The sequence below is a fragment of the Oncorhynchus tshawytscha genome, linkage group LG11 (genome assembly GCF_018296145.1).
Source record: "Oncorhynchus tshawytscha isolate Ot180627B linkage group LG11, Otsh_v2.0, whole genome shotgun sequence".
Taxonomy (NCBI): domain Eukaryota; kingdom Metazoa; phylum Chordata; class Actinopteri; order Salmoniformes; family Salmonidae; genus Oncorhynchus; species Oncorhynchus tshawytscha.
This window is the reverse complement of record NC_056439.1, coordinates 13,137,702-13,161,741: the sequence shown is the minus strand read 5'-3', so window position 1 is coordinate 13,161,741 and position 24,040 is coordinate 13,137,702. Positions and strand designations below refer to the sequence as shown.

At 43.6% G+C, this 24,040-nt stretch overlaps 1 protein-coding gene across 1 annotated transcript; it reads right to left on the bottom strand.

Annotated features, from left to right (window-relative positions):
• Positions 1 to 1,000: 1,000 nt before the first annotated feature.
• Positions 1,001 to 5,727, bottom strand: gnpnat1 (glucosamine-phosphate N-acetyltransferase 1). Its single transcript, XM_024438080.1, has 3 exons — positions 5,718 to 5,727; positions 1,535 to 1,693; positions 1,001 to 1,128 (listed from the first exon to the last, which is right to left on the bottom strand). The coding sequence occupies exons 1-3, from the start codon at positions 5,725 to 5,727 to the stop codon at positions 1,001 to 1,003; spliced, it is 297 nt and encodes a 98-aa protein (XP_024293848.1).
• Positions 5,728 to 24,040: the final 18,313 nt, after the last annotated feature.

Genomic DNA, 24,040 nt, shown 5'->3' with positions numbered 1-24,040 from the left:
CTAATTGCAGCATTACCGCAAAAATGGAAGAGGCAAGTGGAAGGGGGAGAAAGTAAGGAACTTGTCTGTCGGCCCTGCTAAAGACAAATGTGATAAATAGTTATACCAGTTTCATTGAAGGACCAAACCTGTGTCATATAGATTGCAAAATAGTTGGGAAGAGATTTTCAATGTACCAATTCCATGGCACATTGTTAATGAACTGATACACAAAATGCACTGGATTTAAAACTTAGTTTTTCAATTTAAATTATACAAAATTCTTGAAAACAATAGAATGTTATATACAGTGCCTTCGGAAAGTATTCAGACATTCAGAGACTTGCCCCGAAGCCACTCCTGCATTGTCTTGGCGGTGTGCCTAGGGTCGTTGTCCTGTTGGAAGGTGAACCTTCGTCCCAGTCTGAGGACCTGAGCGCTTTGGAGCAGGTTTTCATCAAGGATCTCTCTGTACTTTGCTCTGTTCATCTTTCCCTCAATCCTGACTAGTATCCCAGTCCCTGCATCTGAAAAACATCCTCACAGCATGATGCTGCCCCCACCATGCTTCACCGTAGGGATGGTGCCAGGTTTCCTCCAGACGTGACGCTTGGCATTCAGGCCAGAACAGGGCTTGAAACAGAGGCACCACAGACTACTCACAGTTTCCCCAGCTGTTTCCCCCGGCACGTAACTGACAACCACCTCCTCTACCCTTCCTCTCTCTGTGAAATAGTCAAAATATGGCAGATGATATGTAAATTTGTCAGTAGGCAGAGGTCACCTATGGGCTGAAATACAATTTTGACAAATGTGATTTTAAACAAATATCCCATTGTCATTAAAGCATGATTTAGGTGTACCACAAATCAGAATATGTCTCTATATGAATAGACCAACTACATAAACCAAAAAGGAGATGAAATCACCTAGATCCAGGAGGGGTTTAATGTAGCATGATATTTGGTATACTGGAAAACTGGAAAAACTTACATCCACTATACAATGCCCACTGTCGAAATCAACCTGTCAAATTACTTGCCATATCTGAGGCATCATACAGTATATGCATTGGTTGGTACTTACTGATGAACTGCTCTGGAGTAACATCCCCGGCAGTTGTGAGTTGGGATAACATCTTGTAGAATCCTGTGTAGCAAAAACAGCATTGGGACTATTAGCAAACTTCCATTCAACGTAAATTCAACCTTTTCTTTTAGACAACCTTTTCTTTTTGACATTGAGCAGTAAAGAATACAATACATTAGTCAGTCTCTTATTGTGAAGACCTTGACTTTCAGGAAAGTCACTCTATTGTTAGGGACATGTTAGTCAGTCTCTTATTGTTTCAGGTCAGTCAATCTTATTATTGGGAACACGTCAGTCAGGGTGTGTTCATTACGGAACACAGTAGGAAAAGGTTTTGCAACAGAAATGACCGTTTCCCATTGGACAAGTCCAGATAGTCTTCCTGTTTCAGTCAGTTTTCTTCTGTTTGGTTCCGAATGAAGACAACCCAGGTACAGCTGTGTTGCAGTGGCACTTCCTTCCTTACCCCTGTTGAAGTCAGCTGTACAGAGCGACCTGAGGACCAGGCCTTCCCCAGGCTGGGAGGGGGAGATGGGGGAGAGGACATGGGTGTTGCTACTACAGTCCAGCTCCTGGAACAGTGCTGACTCGAACAGGGGCGTCTCCACCAGCAGCATGCCACAGGCTCTGCCAGACACAGACACACCGAAAGGTGTGGGAATACAATGAATGTACTAATGAAATACTGACCATGTATAGTGGGTCAATCCTTTCCCCAATTTTTGCCTAATTTGCTTACTTTTTTTCATTACAAATGCAGTATTAATTCAGTTGTGTTCAGTTCTGTTATAATGAGAGCCCATAAGTGGACAGAGTACCACATTCCAGGCCAAGATTTACAGTTCTGTAATTGACGGCGCCCCCTTTCAACCCATCACAAGACCAATAAACTGCTCTCCCTTTGTGACTCTGAATGGCCTGAGCAGGTCAGGAAACATAAACCAGAACCTTCAGCAAGTTAGCAGACCACCTGGTGATCTGCATGTGTATCCCAAGAGGAGAGTCAGGAATTGTTACCCTTTGTAGCATTGATAAAATGGCGCCTAGAGTGTAAAAGGACATTTAAAACCGAAGGACTCATGCATGACATGTTGATATACTGTAACTTGAATATCTTTCTTCTGATTTTTCTGTCGTTAAAAGGGAGTATAATGTGGATGTTGCTGTAACATACCGTGTGTAAAGGTAACCATGGTCATGTTTGTACTCTACAGTCTACGTTTTTCATCATGGGGAATGTGAAACTGTCTTCCGGACAAGAAAAACATGCTGTGAACACTTATGAGTAAGTCTCAGGTTTATATCATGTGAGTATTGCTATGCTGAATCGTTACAATCAACGGGGTGGTCCCAATGACACTGTCCGGCCATTAGAGCCCACCTTCTGTGAGTCCCTATAAATTAGAGGACTTTACTAACCAGAAATGAGTTCAAGTTCCACATGGCAAGGCCACGCACTTGGGACGAATTATCCTCCTTAGAAGCCAAAAACACTGATCGAGGAAGCCTTATCCAACTCACCGGAGAAGAACTTTGCCAAACAACACACTCTTCTCACTCACGACGAACCACAAAGTTTTATCTTTACCTAAAGGGACCCGGATATTCCAGTGCACCCTAGTGCCTTAAACAAACTTTATCTCTTTGTGTCTGTGTGAAAGTGGTGGCTGTAACTGGTTATTGTAGACTATTAGTTTGAATTACATATCAATGACCAATACCGTCCTGACACTGTCCACAGTGGGTGTTAATCTGTAACCAGGCTGGTCTACCTCTAGTTAGGGAGTCTATAGTTTCACGGCTGTGAAACTTTACTGATGTCGTCTCTCCTTCACTTTTCTTGTTCTCACAAATAATAATTTCCAATTCTCCAAAGTCCTGTTAAAGTGTTATCATATCTGCCTGTGAGTAGGCTACATAAGCCTATTCAATTGATCTGCTTCGAAGTGCTTATCGAGCGATTGAGTTCTTGAAGTCTGAGAGCTTGACAACTATTCAGAATGATAATATAGTAAATTGATTGTTGATTAAGTCTATTGTTGATTTAGGATTAATTATATGACGGTTAATGATAACTACTGATAAAGTTAATTCAAAGGTTCTCTCTATATCAATACCCTGAATGATGCCCTTCTTAGATTAATTTGGATAGGATAACCAAATTAATTAGATAAATTAATCATTCCCATAATGAATCAGTAAATGATTCAACAAAGTCACAACAGTTCTGATGTACAGACAATGGACCTTGACTGAGAAAATACGGTATGCTCTTATTCAACATGAATGAAGTCCAAAATGTATCTAAATGTGGGTTCAAATTTACATTTCTAAAATGGTACACACAATGTGAGTGAGTGACTAACATTCTACTTGAGGAAATTGTGTGAATAATTTAAATTATTCACACAATTATATGGGGGAAATTATTATTTGCTCTTGGCTTTGTCAAGCAAAATAATTCATTGTCTCATATATCCCATTTACTGTGATTGAATAACAACTGTATTGTGGATATGCCACCTCAATACTCTCCTCTTATCCAGGATGTGTAACAGGAGATGGACCAATCTCACTTCTTGGATACTATTGGGTGTAGCCATAGAACAAGCATTTACCTCCACTTTCACCTTTTTCTAAGTAAGGGAAATGACTGATGGTGGTAAAAATAAATTGTGTTGCCTTGTATAGACGGATTGGCTGAAAACTTCACCAAAATTATGCACGCACATTGATGAGGCACGAGTCTAAGGTCAGATAGCTAGCAACAATGACAAGAAGCTGCCATATGGGGAAGTCAGGTTGCTCGTTTCAGCTCGTTGTATCATATTGATACCGTTTCTTGTTTTGAGGTGTTTTGACTCATGTCGTGTCTATGATAATATTGTGACAATTCGACAGCTAACAAACAACTGTGCCGATGTATTTGAGAGATACGTTTTTATTTTTTTATTTCACCTTTATTTAACCAGGTAAGGCCAGTTGAGAACAAGTTCTCATTGACAACTGGCCAAGATAAAGCAAAGCAGTGCAACAAAAAACAACAACACAGAGTTACACATGGGATAAACAAAAGAACAGTCAATAACACAATAGAAAAATCTATGTACATTGTGTGCAAATGGCGTAAGGAGGTAAGGCAATGAATAGGCCATAGTAGCGAAGTAATTACAATTTGGCAAATTAACACTGGAGTGATAGATGTGCAGATGATGATGTGCAAGTAGAAATACTGGAGTGCAAAATACTGGTGTTGGCTTTGGGGATGACCAGTGAGATACCTGATGGAGCGCGTTCTACGGGTGGGTGTTGTTATGGTGACCAGTGAGCTGAGATAAGGTGGAGCTGTACCTTGCAAAGACTTATAGATGACCTGGAGCCAGTGGGTCTGGCGACGAATATGTAGCGAGGGACAGCCAACGAGAGCATACAGGTCGCAGTGGTGGGTGGTATATGGGGCTTTGGTGACAAAACGGATGGCACTGTGATAGACTGCTTCCAATTTGCTGAGTAGAATGTTGGAGGCTATTTTGTAAATGACATTGCCGAAGTTGTAGATTGGTAGGATACTTAGTTTTACGAGGGCATGTTTGGCAGCGTGAATGAAGGAGGCTTTGTTGCAAAATAGGAAGCCGATTCTAGATTTAATTTTGGATTGGAGATGCTTAATATAAGTCTGGAAGAAGAGTTTACAGTCTAGCCAGACACCAAGGTATTTGAAGTTGTCCACATATTCTAAGTCAGAATCGTCCAGAGTATTGATGCTAGTCGGGTGGGTGGGTGCGGGCAGCAATCGATTGAAAAGCATGCATTTAGTTTTACTAGCGTTTAAAAGCAGTTGGAGGCCACGGAATGAGTGTTGTATGGCATTGAAGCTTGTTTGGAGGTTTGGTAACACAGTGTCCAAAGAAGGGTGTCGTCTGCGTAGAGGTGGATCAAGGAATTCCCCCGAAGCATCGGGGAGTACTGGTGTTCCGGTTGGTATGGTGGCATCGGCTCTGGGTTGCCACTGATGGAACCGGGGGTGCCTAGCCAGCTTGTCGTGCTTCCACGCCCTAGCTGTCTCGAGAGGTTTCCTTGCCCCGGTTGGCTCGGATGGCACCCATCCCACTTCTGGCCTCAGCCGGATCGTCAGTTCTTGTTCGCCCAGCCGGTCCAGGAGGGTTTTTTGTTTGTTTTTTGTTTTGTTGGTGACGTCGGGGTGGATTCCTCTGCCGATGGAACTGGGGGTGCCTAAGCCAGCCCGTCAGGCTTTCTCGCCCTGGCTGGCTCGAGAGGTTTCCTTGCCTCGGTTGGCTTGGCGGCTTCCCATCCAAGGTCACACTCCACCGGATCTTCGGGTTCCCTCTCTGCAGCGGGATCGACAGGTGTCTTGCCTTAGCCGGATCTTTGGGCTTCCATGCCTCAGCCGGCTCGCCAGGCTCTCATGCTCCTGCCGGGTCGTTGGGCTTCCGCACCCCAACTGGCTTGCCCAGCGCCCATGTCATGGCCAGTTTGCCCAGGTGGGACGCCAGGTGGCAGCCCTGGGGGGGGCACTGTCACGTCTGCTCTTGCTTGAGGGCGCCAGGCTGCCCTGCATCATGCACTCCTATCATCCATTACACACACCTGCCTTCCCTCGTTACGCACATCAGCAATTTTGGACTTACCTGGACTCATTCATCACCTGTTATTAACTCGCCTATATTTGTCTGTTCCCCAGGTCTGTTCCCAGCTTCTGCATTGATTGTTTTGTCTTTGTTTTTGTTGTATGATTACGCTGTTCCTGTCTCGTTCCATGTACGTTCCTTATTAAATGTTTGACTCCCCGTACCTGCTTCGTCTCTCCAGCGTCAACTCATGTGACATACGCCACAGGATGTTTTTGTGCTGGTCGAGGGCAGTCAGGTCTGGAGTGAACCAAGGGCTATATCTGTTCTTAGTTCTACATTTTTTGAAAGGTGCATGCTTATTTAAGATGGTGAGGAAGTTACTTTTAAAGAACAACCAGGCATCCTCTACTGACGGGATGAGGGCAATATCCTTCCAAGATACTGGAAGGCTTGCTCGCAGAAGTGATTTAGGGGGCGTTTGACAGTGATGAGGGGTGTACAAAACATTAAGAACACCTTCCTAATATTGAGTTGCACCCCTGCCCCCCCCCCCTTTTGCCATTAGAACAGCCTCAATTAATCAGGGTATGGACTGTACAAGGTGTTGAAAGTGTTCCACAGGGATGCTGGTCCATGTTGACTCTAATGCATCCCACAGTTGTGTCAAGTTGGCTGGATGTCCTTTGTGTGGTGGACCATTCTTGATACACATGGGAAACGGTTGAGCGTAAAAATCCATCACCATTGCAGATCTTGACACAAAACGGTGCACCTGGGACCTACTTCCATACCCCATTCAAAAGCACTTAAATATTTTGTCTTACCCATTGACCCACTGAATAGCACACTTACACAATCCATCTCTCAATTGTCTCAAGGGTTAAAATACTTATTTAACCTGTCTTCTCCCCTTCATCTACACTGATTGAAGTAGATTTAACAAGTGACATCAATACGGGATCATAGCTTTCATCTGAATTCAGCTGGTCATGAAAAGAGCAGGTGTTCTTAATGTTTTGTACACTCAGTGTAGTTTACATGTTGTCAACAGTCTAAGCCAACCCTGTCTGTTTTACCGTATAAAACCCCCCCAGCTGTGATGAAAACAGGAAGTTTTGGTACAATTGTATAATTCTGACAGTTAATTTGTTCGTTTACATGGTGGGATCTTTTCATGTCGGTAAAATGTACAATATTGATATAACAACCATCAATTTAAGTAAACTTGGAGTCACGCAATGACATGGTGTGTGGTCCTCCCACTACGACTCAGGAAACCATGCAGTTTATTGCCACGCTCACGTACTAGTCAGAACTTGGAAATGTTTGACTTGCTAACTGGTTGAACTGGGCACATGTATAACTACAACCAGTTAGCATGTCTGAAATTTCTGAGTTCCTAGTTCAGACTAGCACGTGAACGTGGCATATTAGGCTACATATGAAATATATTATGATGAACTTCACAGGGGGTGAATGTGCATGGTGATGAGCTTGATGCTCCTTTCCAATAAATATCAAGGGTGTTATTCTGGTGACTTGATAATCGATGCTTGACAACAACAAAAAATATTCTTACATATCCAAAATTAATATGTAGACTATTTAATTTTTATTTAACTAGGCAAGTCAGTTAATAACAAATTCTTACTTACAATGACAGCATAGGAACAGTGGGTTAACTGACTTGTTCTGGGGTAGAACAACAGATTTTTGTGAGTTTGGGGATTTGATCTAGCAACCCTTTGGTTACTGTATCTGCAAACTGTTGGCTACTGCGCACATGCCAAAACCAGAGTTGGCATAAATGCTATTCATTACAACAGCTTTTGTGACAAAACTATTGGTGGAGTTGAAACACATTGAACTTTAGATTTTTATTCTGTAAATGAGAACTTAAGCGCAAAAGTACATTTTGTGTGCACTAAGTCGTCACACACTGATTTTTATCTGCAACAAATCACTTTGGTGCCAACACACCACTGGTGGGAAAATGCACATATTTTCTTTATGAAGATTTTTGAATATTCTATTGAATATTCTGTCACCAATTGGATGGAAACCTAGCTAATAGTAATCATATTACTTGTATTATTTTAAACCTTAATAACTGCACAAGCACCAAAAACCCTGTTGTTTTGACAAGTGGCAATAAATCACTCATATTAATTAGGGGGGAAATCTGGTTGTTCATGCTGTTGAAACTAGCACAACTAAAAAATGACATGGAAATGGGAGTTATTTTTTACCTCACTGGTAAACCCGCAGAAGACATTCAGCTACATTTCAGTGTTGGATTTTGATAGGGGGGTTGCCAAAACAGAAAGGGAAACGCATCCAATTGGCAACAGATTTTCTTGACAATATTCTAAAATCTGCATTTTCCCACCATGTTTCCATCAAATTAACTTGTTGCGCATAAAAGGTTGCGCATAAAAATTCCCATGTACCGAATAAAAAATACAATTTAAATGAGTTTCAATCGCATTTTCAACTCTACTGATAGTTTTGTTGGTGTGTGAAGACCAAACACCATATCAAGTTTATTTCGATATAATGGTTATTGTTAAGGGTTGCGTCAATCGAATCTGGTATCAGGATAAGTATGACGCTGAGTCATCGATTGTATACTATGTACTTTTTATTAGCTAAGCAATAAGTGGTAAATGCAATTTTCATATATATGGGCTCTCTGTCCCACCTCGCAGGGCAAACAGAGAGCTGACTTGTTCCTGACAAAGTTATTATAATATACTCTGAAAGAAATAGTTCCTGCTTCGGAGCCGGCCTGTCACAGAGTAGAGACTGGGCGTGGTTTAAACTCACTCAGCCTATCATTGATTGTTGGCGCACGAGCTGGTCCCAGCCCCCTAGGCGCTTCAGCGGTCAGTCATTGTAGTTGTGAATATCTATATCACATCGCATATCGATATCACATTGAAATCAATAGAACAAGAGGGAGGAAATCAAGTGGAAAGTCCTGGTAAAACTAGCACAGCTCTAAAACCACATGGAATCTGGGAATAATTTGTATATCACAGGTACAGGACAACTTGTAGAAGATAGCCAGCTACATTTTTAAGTGTTTCATTTTGATTGAAGTGGGTCGCCAATGCGGTAAGTGTAACAACACTTTTTTGTCAATCACTCATAATTAAAACGTTTGGGTTGTATGCATTGTTTAAACGTACATTATACAAAGACCACACGGAAACTATACAGGGTTGGTTAGATGAGAATTTGAAGAAGGCTTCTTTCTATTTCGGGAGGCTGCCATCATGGAAAAGGGAACAAACCACTTTTTTTGTTAACCTAATCTTAATTCTTAATGCTATAAAATACACTTTGCGCATTGACTTCAAATGTTGAACTAATTTGTGGAATTTATTTCCTTCTTAATGCATTTGAGCCAATCAGTTGTGTTGTGGCAAGGTATACAGAAGATAGCCTATTTTGGTAAAAGACCAAGTCCAAATTACGGCAAGAACAGCTCAAATAAGCAAAGAGAAACGACAGTTCATAATTATGTTAAGACATGAAGGTCAGTCAATATGAAACATTTCAAGAACTTTTAAAGTTTCTTCAAGTGCAGTCGCAAAAACCATCAAGTGCTATGATGAAACTGGCTCGCATGAGGACCGCCACAGGAAAGGAAGACCCAGAGTTACTTCTGCTACAGAGGAAATGTTCATTAGAGTTACCAGCCTCAGAAATCGCAGCCTAAATAAATGCCTCACAGAGTTCAAGTAACAGACACATTTCAACATCAACTGTTCAGAGAGACTGCGTGAATCAGGCCTTCATGGTCGAATTGCTGCAAAGAAACCACTACTAAAGCACACCAATAAGAAGACGAGACTTGCTTTGGCCAAGAAACCCAAGCAATGGACATTAGACCGGTGGAAATCTGTCCTTTGTCTGAGTCCAAATTTGAGATTTTTGGTTCCAACTGCTGTGTCTTTGTGAGACATAGAGTAGGTGAGTGGATGATCTCTGCATGTGTGGTTCCCACCGTGAAGCATGGAGGAAGAGTTATGATGGTGTGGGGGTGCTTTGATGGTGACACCGTCAGTGGTTTATTTAGAATTCAAGGCACACTTATCCAGCATGGCTACCACAGCATTCTGCAGCGATACACCATCCCATCTGCTTTGCACTATAATGGGACTATCGTTTGTTTTTCAACAGGACAATGACTCAACACACCTCCAGGTATCATGGCGTTGGAGAAGATGGCTGACGTTTTACGTGCTCCTAACCGAATGTGTTTTTTTGAGCTGTTTGTAACTTATTATTGCTGCTACCATCTCTTATGGCCGAAAATATCTTCTGGACATCAGAACAGCGATTACTCACCAAGATCTGGCAAAAGTTTTTTTTCCTTTAACGAGTTCGAAGAGCCCGACTTGAAGGACATACTGCTTTCTAGACAACAGGCGCAATTCCCAGTCAATTGTGTGAAGAGAAGATGGAGAGAAAGAGGATGGAGGTCGGGCTGCTTTCTGAGAATTCGTAGGTTATCGAATAAACCCCCACTGCCTTCTGTTCTACTAGCTAACATGCAGTCATTGGAAAATAAAAATGACGACCTACGAGGAAGATTAAACTACCAACAGGACATTAAAAAATGTAATATTTTATGCTTCACAGAGTCGTGGCTGAACGACAACATTAACAGCCAGCTGGCTGGTTAAACTCCGTATCGGCAGGTTAGAACAGCAGTGTCTGGTAAGGGGTCGGCTTATTTTTTTTAACCTTTATTTAACTAGGCAAGTCAGTTAAGAACAAATTCTTATTTTCAATGACGGCCTAGGAACAGTGGGTGAACGGCCTGTTCAGGGGCAGAATGACAGATTTGTACCTTGTCAGCTCGGGGATTTGAACTTGCAATCTTTCGGTTACTAGTCGAACACTCTAACCACTAGGCTACCCTGCCGCCCCAATAAATATGCATATTTGTGAACAACAGCTAGTGCACGATATCTAAGGAAGTCGCAAGGTTTTGCTCGCCTGAGGTAGAGTATCTCAAGATAAGCTGTAGACCACACTATCTACCTAGAGAGTTTTCATCTATATTTTTCATAGCTGTCTACATACCACCAAAGACCGATGCTGGCACTAAGACCACACGCAATGAGTTGTATTCCTTGATAAGAAAACAGGAAAAGGCTCATCCAGAGGCGGCGTTCCTAGTGGCAGGGGACTTTAATGCAGGGAAACTTAAATCCATTTTAACACATTTCTATCAGCACTTTAAATGTGCAACCTTAGGGAAAACAACTCCAGACCACCTTTACTCCACACACAGCATTTGGCAAATCTGACCATAATTCTATCCTCCTGATTCCTGATTACAAGCTAAAATTAAAATAGGAAGCACCAGTGACTCAGTCAATAAAAAAGTGGTCAGATGCAGCAGCTAAGCTACAGGACTGTTTTGCTAGCATAGACTGGAATATGTTCTGAGATTCTTCCAATGGCATTGAGGAGTACACCACATCAGTCATTCGCTTCATCAATAAGTGCATCGATGATGTTATCCCCACAGTTACCGTATGTACATACCCCAACCAGAAGCAATGGATTACAGGCAACATCCACACTGGGCTAAAGGCTAGAGCTGCCGCTTTCAAGTAGAGAGACTCTAACACAGAAGATTATAAGAAATCCCGCTGATGGTTCCCTCCGAGGAAGGCAAAGCATCAAAATAGGACTAAGATTGTATTGACGCTCATCGGATGTGGCAGCTCTTGCAAACCATTAAAGACTACAAAGGGAAGCACAGCCGAGAGCTGCACAGTGACACGAGCCTACCAGCCGAGCTAAACTACCTCTATGCTCTCTTCGAGGCAAAAAACACTGAAACATGCATGAGAGCACCAGCTGTTCCAGACGACTGTGTGAGCACGCTCTCCACAGCCAATGTGAGTAAGACCTTTAAAGAGGTCAACATTCACAAGACCACAGGGCCAGATGGATTACCAGGAAGTGTACTGCGAGCATGCGCTGACCAACTCGTAAGTATTTTCACTGACATTTTCAGCCTCTACCTGTCTGAGTCTGTAATATCAACATGTTTTAACCATACTACCAAATTCCCTGTGCCCAAGAACACTAAGGTAACCTGCCTAAATGACTACTGACCCGTAGCACTCACGTCTGTAGCCATGAAGTGCTTTGAAAGGCTGGTCATGGCTCACATACACAGCATTATTCCAGACACCTAGGCCCACTCCAATTTGCATACCTCCCCAACAGATCCATAGATGATGCAATCTCTGGTGCACTTCACACTGCCCTTTCCCACCCTGGACAAAAGGAACACCTATGTGAGAATGCTATTCGCTGACTACAGCTCAGAGTTCAACACCATAGTGCCCTCAATGCTCATCAATGAGCTAAGGAACCTGGAACTAAACACCTCCCTCTGCAACTGGATCCTGGACGTCCTTACGGAACGCCTCCAGGTGGTAAGGGTAGGTAACAACACATCCACCAAGCTGATCCTCAACACAGAGGCCCCTCAAGGGGTGCGCACTCAGTCCCCTCCTGTACTCCCTGTTCACTCATGACTGCACGCCAGGCACGACTCCAACTCCATCATTAAGTTTGCCGATGACACAACAGTGGCTGGCCTGATCAACGAAAACGACGAAACAGCCTGTAGTGAGAGAACTGGCCGTGTGGTGCCAGGACAACAACCTCTCCCTCAATGTGATCAAGACAAAGGAGATGATTGTGGACTACAGGATTAGGAGGACCGAGCACGCCCCCTTTCTCATCGATGGGGCTGTAGTGGAGCAGGAAGAGAGCGTCAAGTTCCTTGGAGTCCACATCACCAACAAACTATCATGGTCCAAGCACACCAAGACGGTCGTGGCACGACAAAACCTATTCCCCCTCAGTAGACTGAAAAGATTTGGCATGGGTCCTCAGATCCTCAAAAGTTCTACAGCTGCACCATCGAGAGCACTGGTTGCATAACTGCCTGGTATGGCAACTGTTCAGCCTCCGACCGCAAGGCACTACAGAGGGTAGTGCGTACGGCCCATTACATCACTGAGGTCAAGCTTCCTGCCGTCCAGGACTTCTATACCAGGTGTCAGAGGAAGGCCCTAATAATTGTTAAAGACTCCAGCCACCCTAGTCATAGACTGTTCCAATAGGCTTCTAAACAGCTTCTACTCCAAGGCATAAGACTCCTGAACATCTAATCAAATGGCTACCAAGACTATTTGCATTGCCCCCCCACCCCCTCTTTTACGCTGCTGCTACTCTCTGTTATTATCTAAGCATAGTTACTTTATTAACTGTACTTATTACCTCAATTACTTTGACTAACCAGTGCCCCCGCACATTGACTCTGTACTGGTACCCCTATATAGTCTATCTATTGTTATTTTACTGCTGCTCTTTAATAACTTGTTCCTTTTATTTCTTATTTGGATTTTTTAAACTTCCACAATCAGCCGACCTCAACCCAATTGAGATGGTTTGGCATGAAATGGACTGCAGAGTGAATGAAAAACATCCAACAAGTGCTCAGCATATGTCGGAACTCCTTCAAGACTGTAGGAAAAGCATTCCAGAGGAAGCTGGTTGAGAGAATTCCAAGCATGTGCAAAGCTGTTATCAAGGCGAAGGGTGGGTACATCAAAGAACCTCAAATCTAAAATATATTTTGATTTGTTAAGCACTTTTTTGGTTATTACTTGATTCCATGTGTGTCATTTCATAGTTTATGTCTTCACAACTATTCTACAATGTAGAAAAGAGTAAAATTGAAGAAAAACCGTTGATTGAGTGGACAGTTGAAGTCGAAAGTTTACATACACTTAGGTTGGAGTCATTAAAACTTTTTTTTCAACCACTACACAAATTTATTGTTAACAAACTATAGTTTTGGTAAGTAGGTTAGGACATTTAGCCAAATTACCAGTCGGTTTGATTGAGTGTGTGGACAGGTGTCTTTTATACAGGTAATGAGTTCAAATAGGTGCAGTTAATACAGGTAATGAGTGCAGAACAGGAGGGCTTCTTAAATAAAAACTAACAGGTCTGTGAGAGCCGGAATTCTTACTGGTTGGTAGGTGATCAAATACTTATGTCATGCAATAAAATGCAAATGAATTACTTAAAAATCATACAATGTGATTTTCTGGATTTTTGTTTTAGATTCCGTCTCCCACAGTTGAAGTGTACCTATGATAAAAATTACAGACCTCTACATGCTTTGTAAGTAGGAAAACCTGCAGAATCGGCAGTGTATCAAATACACTGCTCAAAAAAATAAAGGGAACACTAAAATAACACATCCTAGATCTGAATGAATGAAATATTTTTATTAAATACTTTTTTATTTACATAGTTGAATGTGCTGACAAAAACAATCACACAAAAATGATCAATGGAAATCAAATTGATCAACCCATGAAGGTCTGGATTTGGAGTCACACTCAAAATTAAAGTGGAAAACCACACCTCAGGCTGATCCAACTTTGATGTAATGTCCTTAAAACAAGTCAAAATGAGGCTAAGTAGTGTGTGTGGCCTCCACGTGCCTGTATGACCTCCCGACAACACCTGGGCATGCTCCTGATGAGGTGGCGGATGGTCTCCTGAGGTATCTCTGCCCAGACCTGGACTAAAGCATCCGCCAACTCCTGGACGGTCTGTGGTGCAACGGAGCGAGACATGATGTCCCAGATGTGCTCAATTGGATTCAGGTCTGGGGAACGGGCGGGCCAGTCCATAGCATCAATGCCTTCCTCTTGCAGGAACTGCTGACACACTCCAGCCACATGAGGTCTAGCATTGTCTTGCATTAGGAGGAACCCAGGGCCAACCGCACCAGCATATGGTCTCACAAGGGGTCTGAGGATCTCATCTCGGTATCTAATGGCAGTCAGGCTACATCTGGCGAGCACATGGAGGGCTGTGCGGCCCCCCAAAGAAATGCCACCCCACACCATGACTGACCCACCGCCAAACCGGTCATGCTGGAGGATGTTTCAGGCAGCAGAACGTTCTCCACGGCGTCTCCAGACTGTTACGACTGTCACGTGCTCAGTGTGAACCTGCTTTCATCTGTGAAGAGCACAGGGCGCCAGTGGCGAATTTGCCAATCTTGGTGTTCTCTGGCAAATGCCAAACATCCTGCACGGTGTTGGGCTGTAAGCACAACCCCCACCTGTGGAAGTCGGGCCCTCATACCACCCTCATGGAGTCTGTTCCTGACCGTTTGAGCAGACACATGCACATTTGTGGCCTGCTGGAGGTCATTTTGCAGGGCTCTGGCAGTGCTCCTCCTGCTCCTCCTTGCACAAAGGCAGAGGTAGCGGTCCTGCTGCTGGGTTGTTGCCCTCCTACGGCCTCCTCCACGTCTCCTGATGTACTGGCCTGTCTCCTGGTAGCGCCTCCATGCTCTTGACACTACACTGACAGACACAGCAAACCTTCTTGCCACATCTCACATTGATGTGCCATCCTGGATGAGCTGCACTACCTGAGCCACTTGTGTGGGTTGTAGACTCCGTCTCATGCTACCAATAGAGTGAAAGCACCGCCAGCATTCAAAAGTGACCAAAACATCAGCCAGGAAGCATAGGAACTGAGAAGTGGTCTGTAGTCAACACCTGCAGAACCACTCCTTTATTGGGGGTGTCTTGCTAATTGCCTATAATTTCCACCTGTCTATTCCATTTGCACAACAGCATGTGAAATTTATTGTCAATCAGTGTTGCTTCCTAAGTGGACAGTTTGATTTCACAGAAGTGTGATTGACCTGGAGTTACATTGTGTTGTTTAAGTGTTCCCTTTATTTTTTTGAGCAGTGTACTTGTTCTCCCCACTGTAATCCACTGTATAACAATTCCAGTGGTTCCGAAGTTTACATACACTAAGTTGACTGTGCCTTTAAACAGCTTGAAAAATTCCAGATAATGATGTCATGGCTTGAGAAGCTTCTGATAGGCTACTTGACATCATTTGAGTCAATTGGAGGTGTACCTTTGGATGTATTTCAAGGCCTACCTTCAAACTCAGTGCCTCTTTGCTTGACATCATGGGAAAATCAAAAGAAATCAGCCAAGACCCCAGAAAAAGACAACCACAAGTCTTTTCAAATGCCTGAAGGTACCATGTTCATCTGTCCAAACAATACTACCCAAGTAAAAACACCATGGGATAACGCAGCCGTCATACCCTCAGGGTGGAGACGCGTTCTGTTTCCTAGAGATGAACGTACTTTGGTCCGAAAAGTGCAAATCAATACCAGAACAGCAAAGGACCTTGTGAAGATTCTGGAGGATACAAGTACAAAAGTATCTATATCCACAGTAAAACAAGTCCTATGTTGACATAACCTGAAAGGCCGCCCAGCAAGGAAGAAGCCACTGCTCCAAAACTGCCATAAAAAAGCCTGACTGCGGTATGTAACTGCACATGGGGAAATGTATTTTTGGAGAAATGTCCTCTGGTCTGATGAAACAAAAATAGAACTGTTTGGCCATCATGACCGTCATGATGTTTGGAGGAAAAAAGGGGAGGCTTGCAAGCCGAAGAATACCATCCCAACCGTGAAGCACAGGGGTGGCAGCATCATGTTGTGGGGGTGCTTTGCTGCACGAGGGACTGGTGCACTTCACAAAATAGATGACATTATGAGGATGAAAATTATGTGGATATATTGAAGAAACACCTCAAGACATCAGTCAGGAAATTAACCTTTTGTAACTATAGGGGGCAGTATTTTCATTTTTGGATAAAAAACGTTCCCGTTTTAAACAAGATATTTTGTCACGAAAAGATGCTCGACTATGCATATAATTGACAGCTTTGGATAGAAAACACTGACGTTTCCAAAACTGCAAAGATATTGTCTGTGAGTGCAACAGAACTGATGTTACAGGCGAAACCCAGATACAAATCCAATCAGGAAGTGCCGCATTTTTTGAAACCGCCTCATGCCAATGACTCCTTATATGGCTGTGAATGAGCTACAAATGAGCTTACGTTTTCTACGTATTCCCCAAAGTGTCTACAGCATTGTGACGTCTTTTTACGCATTTATGTTGAAGAATAGCTGTAAGGGACCACATTTAGCAAGTGGTCACATGATGGCTCCCGCAGAATATCTTGCGTAAAGTACACAAGTAGCCATTTTTCCAATCGCTTCTTATGAGAAACCAATTGTCCCGACGGATATATTATCGAATTGTTATGTGAAAAACACCTTGAGGATTGATTCTAAACAACGTTTGCCATGTTTCTGTCGATATTATGGAGCTAATTTGGAAAAAAGTTTGGCATTGTAGTGACCGCATTTTCTGGTCGATTTCTCAGCCAAACGTGAAGAACAAACGGGAGCTATTTCGCCTACAAAAATAATCTTTTTGGAAAAAAGGAACATTCGCTATCTAACTGGGAGTCTCCTGAGTGAAAACATCCGAAGTTCTTCAAAGGTAAATTATTTAATTTGATTGCCTTTCTTATTTTCGTGAAAATGTTGCCTGCTGCCAGCAGAGCCTAGGATAGCATTATGCCATGATAAACTTACAGAAATGCTTGTCTAGCGTTGGCTGTAAAGCATATTTTGAAAATCTGAGATGACAGTGTGATTAACAAAAGGCTAAGCTGTGTCTCAATATATTTCATTTGTTATTTTCATGAATAGGAAGATTTTGTAGGAAGATTTATGTCCGCTGCATTATGCTAATTAGTTTGAGGCTATGATTACGCTCCCGGATCCGGGTTTGATAGTCGCAAGAAGTTTTAATGCTTGGTCGCAAAATGTGTCTTCCGAATGGACAATGACCCCAAGCATACTTCCAAAGTTGTGGCAAAGTGGCTTAAGGACAACAAAGTCAAGGTATTGGAGTGGCCATCACAGAGCTCTGACCTCAATCCCATAGAAAATGTGTGGGCAGAACTCAACAATAAATGACTGATTTGTTCCATAAAGTTCCATCATTTATGTCCAAATAGCCACTTGTTGTTAGCATGTTCAGCCCAGTAACCCATCATCATGAGGCGCAAGCATTTCATCCAGACAAAAACTCAAATTTCAGTTTCAGTCCTTTAGAAACATGTCAAACAATGTATGGAATCAATCGTTATGATGTTTTTAACGTAAAACATCAATAGTGTTCCAACCAGAGAATTCCTTTGTCTTCAGAAAAAGCACTGGAACGTGAGGTAACTCTGTCGAGAGCGCGCGTCATGAGACTGAGGCACTATGCCAAACCACTGACTCAAACAGGTCTCATGAACCCCTCCATTATAGTAGAATCCTCATTCAAGTTTCAAAAGACAGTTGACATCTAGTGGAAGCCCTAGGATGTGCAACCTCATCCATATCTCAATGTGTACTTCGGTAGGCCAAGCTTTGAAAAACTACAAACCTCAGATGTCCCACTTCCTGGTTGGATATTTCTCAGGTTTTCACCTGCCATATGAGTTCTGTTATACTCACAGACATCATTCAAACCGTTTTAGAAACTTCAGAGTGTTTTCTATCCAATACTACTAATAATATGCATATATTAGCATCTGGGACTGAGTAGGAGGCAGTTCACTCTGGGCACACTATTCATCCAAAAGTGGAAATGCTGCCCCTTATCCCAAAAAGGTTAACTGACTTTCCAGGATAAATAAATGGTTAAAATTATATATACACTTGGCACGATCGCTGTCGTAGTGGAAATGACCGGACCAAGGTGCAGCATGGTGAGCGTACATTTCTTAATTTGATAAATGTCGCGAACAAAACAAAGAAAAAGGAAACGACCGTGAAGTTTACTTAGGCTATAACAAAGACAACTACCCACCCATACAAAAGGAAAAAAGGCTGCCTAAGTATGACTCCCAATCAGAGACAACGATAGACAGCTGTCCCTGATTGAGAACCATACCCGGCCAAAACATAGAAACAAAGAACATAGAGAGTCACAACCTGACCAACCAAACAGAATAAAAAGATCTCTACGGTCAGGGCGTGACAACACTGAACAAAAATGTGAACAAAACATGCAACAATTTCTAAGATTTTACCGAGTTACAGTTCATATATGGAAATCAGTCATTTGAAATAAATTCATTTGGCCCCAATCTACAGATTTCACAAGACTGGGAATACAGATATGCATCTGTTGGTCACAGATACCTTTAATAAAGTAGGGAGTGGATCAGAAAACCAGTCAGTATCTGGTGTGACCACAATTTGCCTCTCCGGATTAATGGCACGACAATGGGCCTCAGGATCTCGTCACGGTATCTCTGTGCATTCAAATTGCCATCGATAAAATGCAATTGTGTTCGTTGTCCGTAGCTTATGCCTGCCGATACCATAACCCCACCGTCACCATGGGGCACTCTGTTCAAAAGGTTGAGATCAGCAAACCACTTGCCCACGTGACGCCATACACTCTGTCTGCCATCTGCCTGTTACAATTGAAACCGGAATTCATCCTTGAAATAGCACACTTCTCCAGCGTGCTGGTGGCCATCTAAGGTGAGCAGTTCCCCACTCAAGTCGGTTATGACGTCGAACTGCAGTCAGGCCAAGACCCTGGTGAGGACGACAAGCGCACAGATAAGCTTCCCTGAGATGGTTTCTGTTTGTGTAAAAATGATTCGGTTGTGTAAATCCACAGTTTCATCAGCTGCCCAGGTGGCTGGTCCCAGATGATCCCTAAGGTGAAAAAGCTGGATGTAGAGGTCCTGGACTGGCGTGGTTACTTACACGTGTTCTGCAGCTGTGAGCCGATTGGATGTACAGTACAGTATTGCCAAAAATCTCTAAAACAACATTGGAGGCAGATTATGGTAGAGAAATTAACATTAAATTCTCTGGCAACAGCACAGGTGGACATTCCTGTAGTCAGCATGTCAATTGCATGCTCATTCAAACTTGAGACATGTTTGGCATTTTTATCACATTTCAGGAGAAGACCCAGATGCAGACAGTGTTGAAGTAACAAAAGTTTATTACTAGAACATGGGGCAAGCAAAACGACAGATCAATGGCAGGCAGAGATGGTCAAAACTGGGAACACATGAAAAGTGGGATATATAAGGAGGGTGCAGGGCAAGAGAAGACGAACAATAGAGGGGTTAAGTATCTTGGAGATGGGGAAAGGGCCGATTAACCAGGGGGAAAGTTTGTGGGCCTCCACTCGGAGGGGCAGATGTCATGTGGACAGCCATACCCTCTACCCGAGACAATACTGGGGAGCCGGGGTCCGGTGGCGGTCCACTTGTCGTCAATACCTGGAGGTGGCCTTGAGAAGAGACAACCGTGCTCTCTTCCAGGAACTACGACAGTAGCGGACAAACATCTGGGCCGAGGGTATGCCGACCTTTCCCTCTTGCTCCGGAAAGAGCGGGGGCTGATAACCCAAGGAACACTCAAAGGGCGAGAGACCAGTGGCAAAGCAAGCAAGGAAGGGTGTTGTGGGTATATTCAACCCATACTAGTTGCTGGCTCCAGGTGGTGGGGTTGGTGGAGACCAGGCAGCGAAGAGTCGTCTCCAGGTCATGGTTGGCTCTTTCCGACAGGCAGTTGGACTGGGGGTGGAACCCGGAGGACAGGCTGGCCGATGACCCAATGAGTGTGCAGAACGCCTTCCAGAACCGGGACGAGAACGGAGGACCCCGGTCGGAGACCATGTCCATGGATCCAGAAGACGTGCTGCACCATGAGCTGGGCCGTCTCTTTGGCAGAGGGAAACTCGGGGAGAGGAATGAAGTGGGCGAGGTGGAAGCCTTGGGCGAGTGAAATCAAAACTTCTCTCCTTCCTTCGCACCCATATTAGCTCATCGATCCGAATGGTCAAGGCGATGAGAGAGTCGAGATCTGTCTGTATTTCCTGAGTTGCAAGCTCGTCCTTTACATCCTCCGATACTCTGTGCAGGAACATGCTTCCGGGTTCCAGGCACTCTCAGCTGCCAACGTACAAAAATCCACTGCTTAGTCTGCCACACTACGGGAGTCTTGACGTAGCAGCTTATGAGCAGCCTCTCTCCTGGACAATCAAACACCTTCCGAACTTCTTCCACAAACTCCTCCAGACTGAGGCAGATGGCAGACTGTTGCTCCCACACCGCCATGGCCCAGGCGAGTGCTCTCCCGGACATCAGCGTTATGATGTACGCTATCCTCGAGCAGTCCAAGGGGAAAGAAAAAGGCTGCAGCTCGAAAATGAGGGAACATTGGGAGAGAAAAGCCTGGCAGGTTCTGGATTCTCCAGCGTAGCGCTCCGGAGGAGGTAAGCAGGGTTCTCGGAACACTGGGGACATGGGTGTGACCCGCTGCCCAGTGCGGAATCTGCAGTATTACTCCAGCAACCTATCGAACACCTAGTCATGTTGTTCTGCCAGGGTATGGAGTCCCTCCATAAGACAATGAAGTAACTCCTTGTGTCTTCCAATGGTGGCTCCTTGCAGGGAGACATCATTGTGGAGCTGGTCTTAGTCTGCTGGGTCAGTCATGGCCAGTTTGTACTGTCACATTTCAGAAGAAGACCCAGATACAGACAGTATCGAAGTAACAAAAGTTAATTACCAGAACAGGTGGCAGGTAAAACAACAGGTCAATATAAGGCAAAGAGGTTCAAAACTGGGAAAAGTCGAAAACAGGAGCTAGAAAATGACTGGAGGGGGAAAACGCTGATAAGCTCAACGAACAAAACTAACTGGCAACAGACAGAGAACACAGGTATAAATACACTGGGGATAATGGGGAAGATGGGTGACACCTGGAGGGGGGTGGAGACGAGCACAAAGGCAGATGAAATAGATCAGGGTGTGACAATTGTGTTGTGTGACAAAAATACACTTTTTAGAGTGTAATGATCATGCTGTTTAATCAGCTTTATATGACACGTGTGAGGTGGATGGATTATCTTGTTAAAGGAGAAATTCTCACTAACAGGGATTCAAACAAATGTGTGCATAACATTTTTTAGATTTATTATTTTTTGCTCATGAAACATGGGACCAACGTTATACATGTTGTGTTTATATTTTTGTTTAGTGTATATATTTCCAAAAAATATATATGGAGGATTGGAAATGATGCAGACAATTACATTGATACAAGACACAATCTGTGTGCAATATTAAAGCTGATCTACCACCTAAAAGTAAAAAAAAAGACAAGACACTCCTACACATTTTATGTATTTATTTAACCTTTATTTAAATAGGAAGTGCCATTGAGGTCAGAAGATGTCTTTCTCAAGGGAGACCTGGGTGAGAAGGGCAGCTCGGCAAAATATAAATTTGTACACATTATAGCTCCAATGTACACTTCTTCTAAGCAGACAACAGTTCCTCCACTCCATGACCCATATTTACCCCTAGAATAGCCAGCCAGTCCCAGTTGGAATAATGACAGACTCCGAGGTTATGGTCACACCGTTGCCCTATACAAAATAGCATGTCACTGGAGACTTGAATGTTTGTCTTTGACTTTAATGCGCTGGGCTCAGGCGGTCATGCTAACCTTGACAAAGAGCTGGGGTTTGGATGTATTATGTCATTGGGATTACTATTCAATGGATCAAAAGTGAGGGGAAAAGGAGTTGGAATCACTATTCACATTTAAATTAAATAAATTACCTCCATAAAAGCAGTTTATTTTATAGGGCCAAGTCTTTTCCAAGGTCTTAGTGTATCCATCTTGCTCTACATCACTTCATAATGCATAAATGCCAAATGCCATTAGGGTTCATTTTAATACCATTCACATATTAACTGACATTCGACTGCATGTGAGATCATACGGTTAATTGTATTCAGAGGAGTCAGCAACACCTGACCTATTGGAGATTTTACAGTGTGCCTGTACCTTCATTTATCTAGACAGTCACCTAGAATATTTAAGGTGGCCAATTATTAAACTCCAGTTAACCTGCTGGATGGAGGAGGCTACTGTAACACATGCAACCACACAAACACACACGTGCATGCACACACACTGACATGACCCATGTCTGACATGACACATCACACCCACACAGAGGCACACACTCTCTCTCTCACACACACACAAACATACTGTGACACTGACATGGACCAGGCCTGACAGTCACGTCACACGTGTCATGTTTATGAGGGCATCTACAGACTGGGTTTGTGTTTTCTGTATGTAATGGTTTTCAGAGGGTCAAAGTCAATGGCTGTCAGTATGCTCATTCACCTTGCTGTGACAAAATAGAATGTAGAGGATTCAGTTGCCACTGCGCAGCAATGGGAATCTCTAAACATGGCAATTAGCAGTCCAACAGATGTTTACCCCAAAGAATAGATGTCACTTCTAAGATATTATTCCTGCTGATTAAATATATTCCATAACATCCAAATTAAGTGAGTGATTAAAAAGAGAGGAGACTTGTCACTGTGCTGCTGTGCTCTTCATTGCTACTTGGCTATCTGCCAAACTTTTCAGTTTTTACTTTTAATAACCGTTTAATCAAAATCTGCATTTAACACATTTACCAACGTCTTAGTTTTTTCCTCGCTCAACTTTTTTCATTCCACTTTTTCACGGCGGTCGCTTTAACTGGCCATGGTTCTACAGGACCTCCACCAGCCGAAAAAGTAGCCCTCAACACGGGGCCCCTCAGGGGAGCGTGCTCAGTCCCCTCCTGTACTCCTTGTTCCCGCATGACTGCATGGCCAGGCACGACTCCAACACCATCATTAAGTTTGTCGATGACACAACAGCGGTAGGCCTGATCACTGACAACGATGAGACAGCCTATAGGGAGGAGGTCAGAGACCTGGCCGTGTGGTGACAGGATAGCAACGTTTCCCAAACGTGATCAAGACAAAGGAGATGATTGTGGACTACAGAAAAAAGAGGTCCTAGCACGCCCACATTCTCATCGACGGGGCTGTAGTAGAGCAGTTTGGGAGCTTCAAGTTGCTTGCTGTCCACATCACCAACAAACGATCATGGTCCAAACACACCAAGTGAAGAGGGCACGACAAAGCCTATTTCCCCTCAGGAGACTGAAAAGATTTGACATGGGTCCTCAGATTATAAAACAGTTCTACAGCTGTACATTCGGGAGAATCCTGACTGGTTGCATCACTGGCTGGTATGGCAACTGCTCGGCCTCCGACCGCAAGGCACTACAGAGGGTAGTGCATACAGCCCAGTATATCACTGGGGCCAAGCTTCCTGCTGTCCAGGACCTCTATACCAGGCGGTGTCAGAGGAAGGCCCTAACAATTGTAAAAGACTCCAGCCACCCTAGTCATAGACTGTTCTCTCTGCTACCGCATGGCAAGCGGTACCGGAGCGTGAAGTCTAGGTCCAAAAGGCTTCTTAACAGCTTCTACCACCAAGCCATAATACTCCTTAACAGCTAATC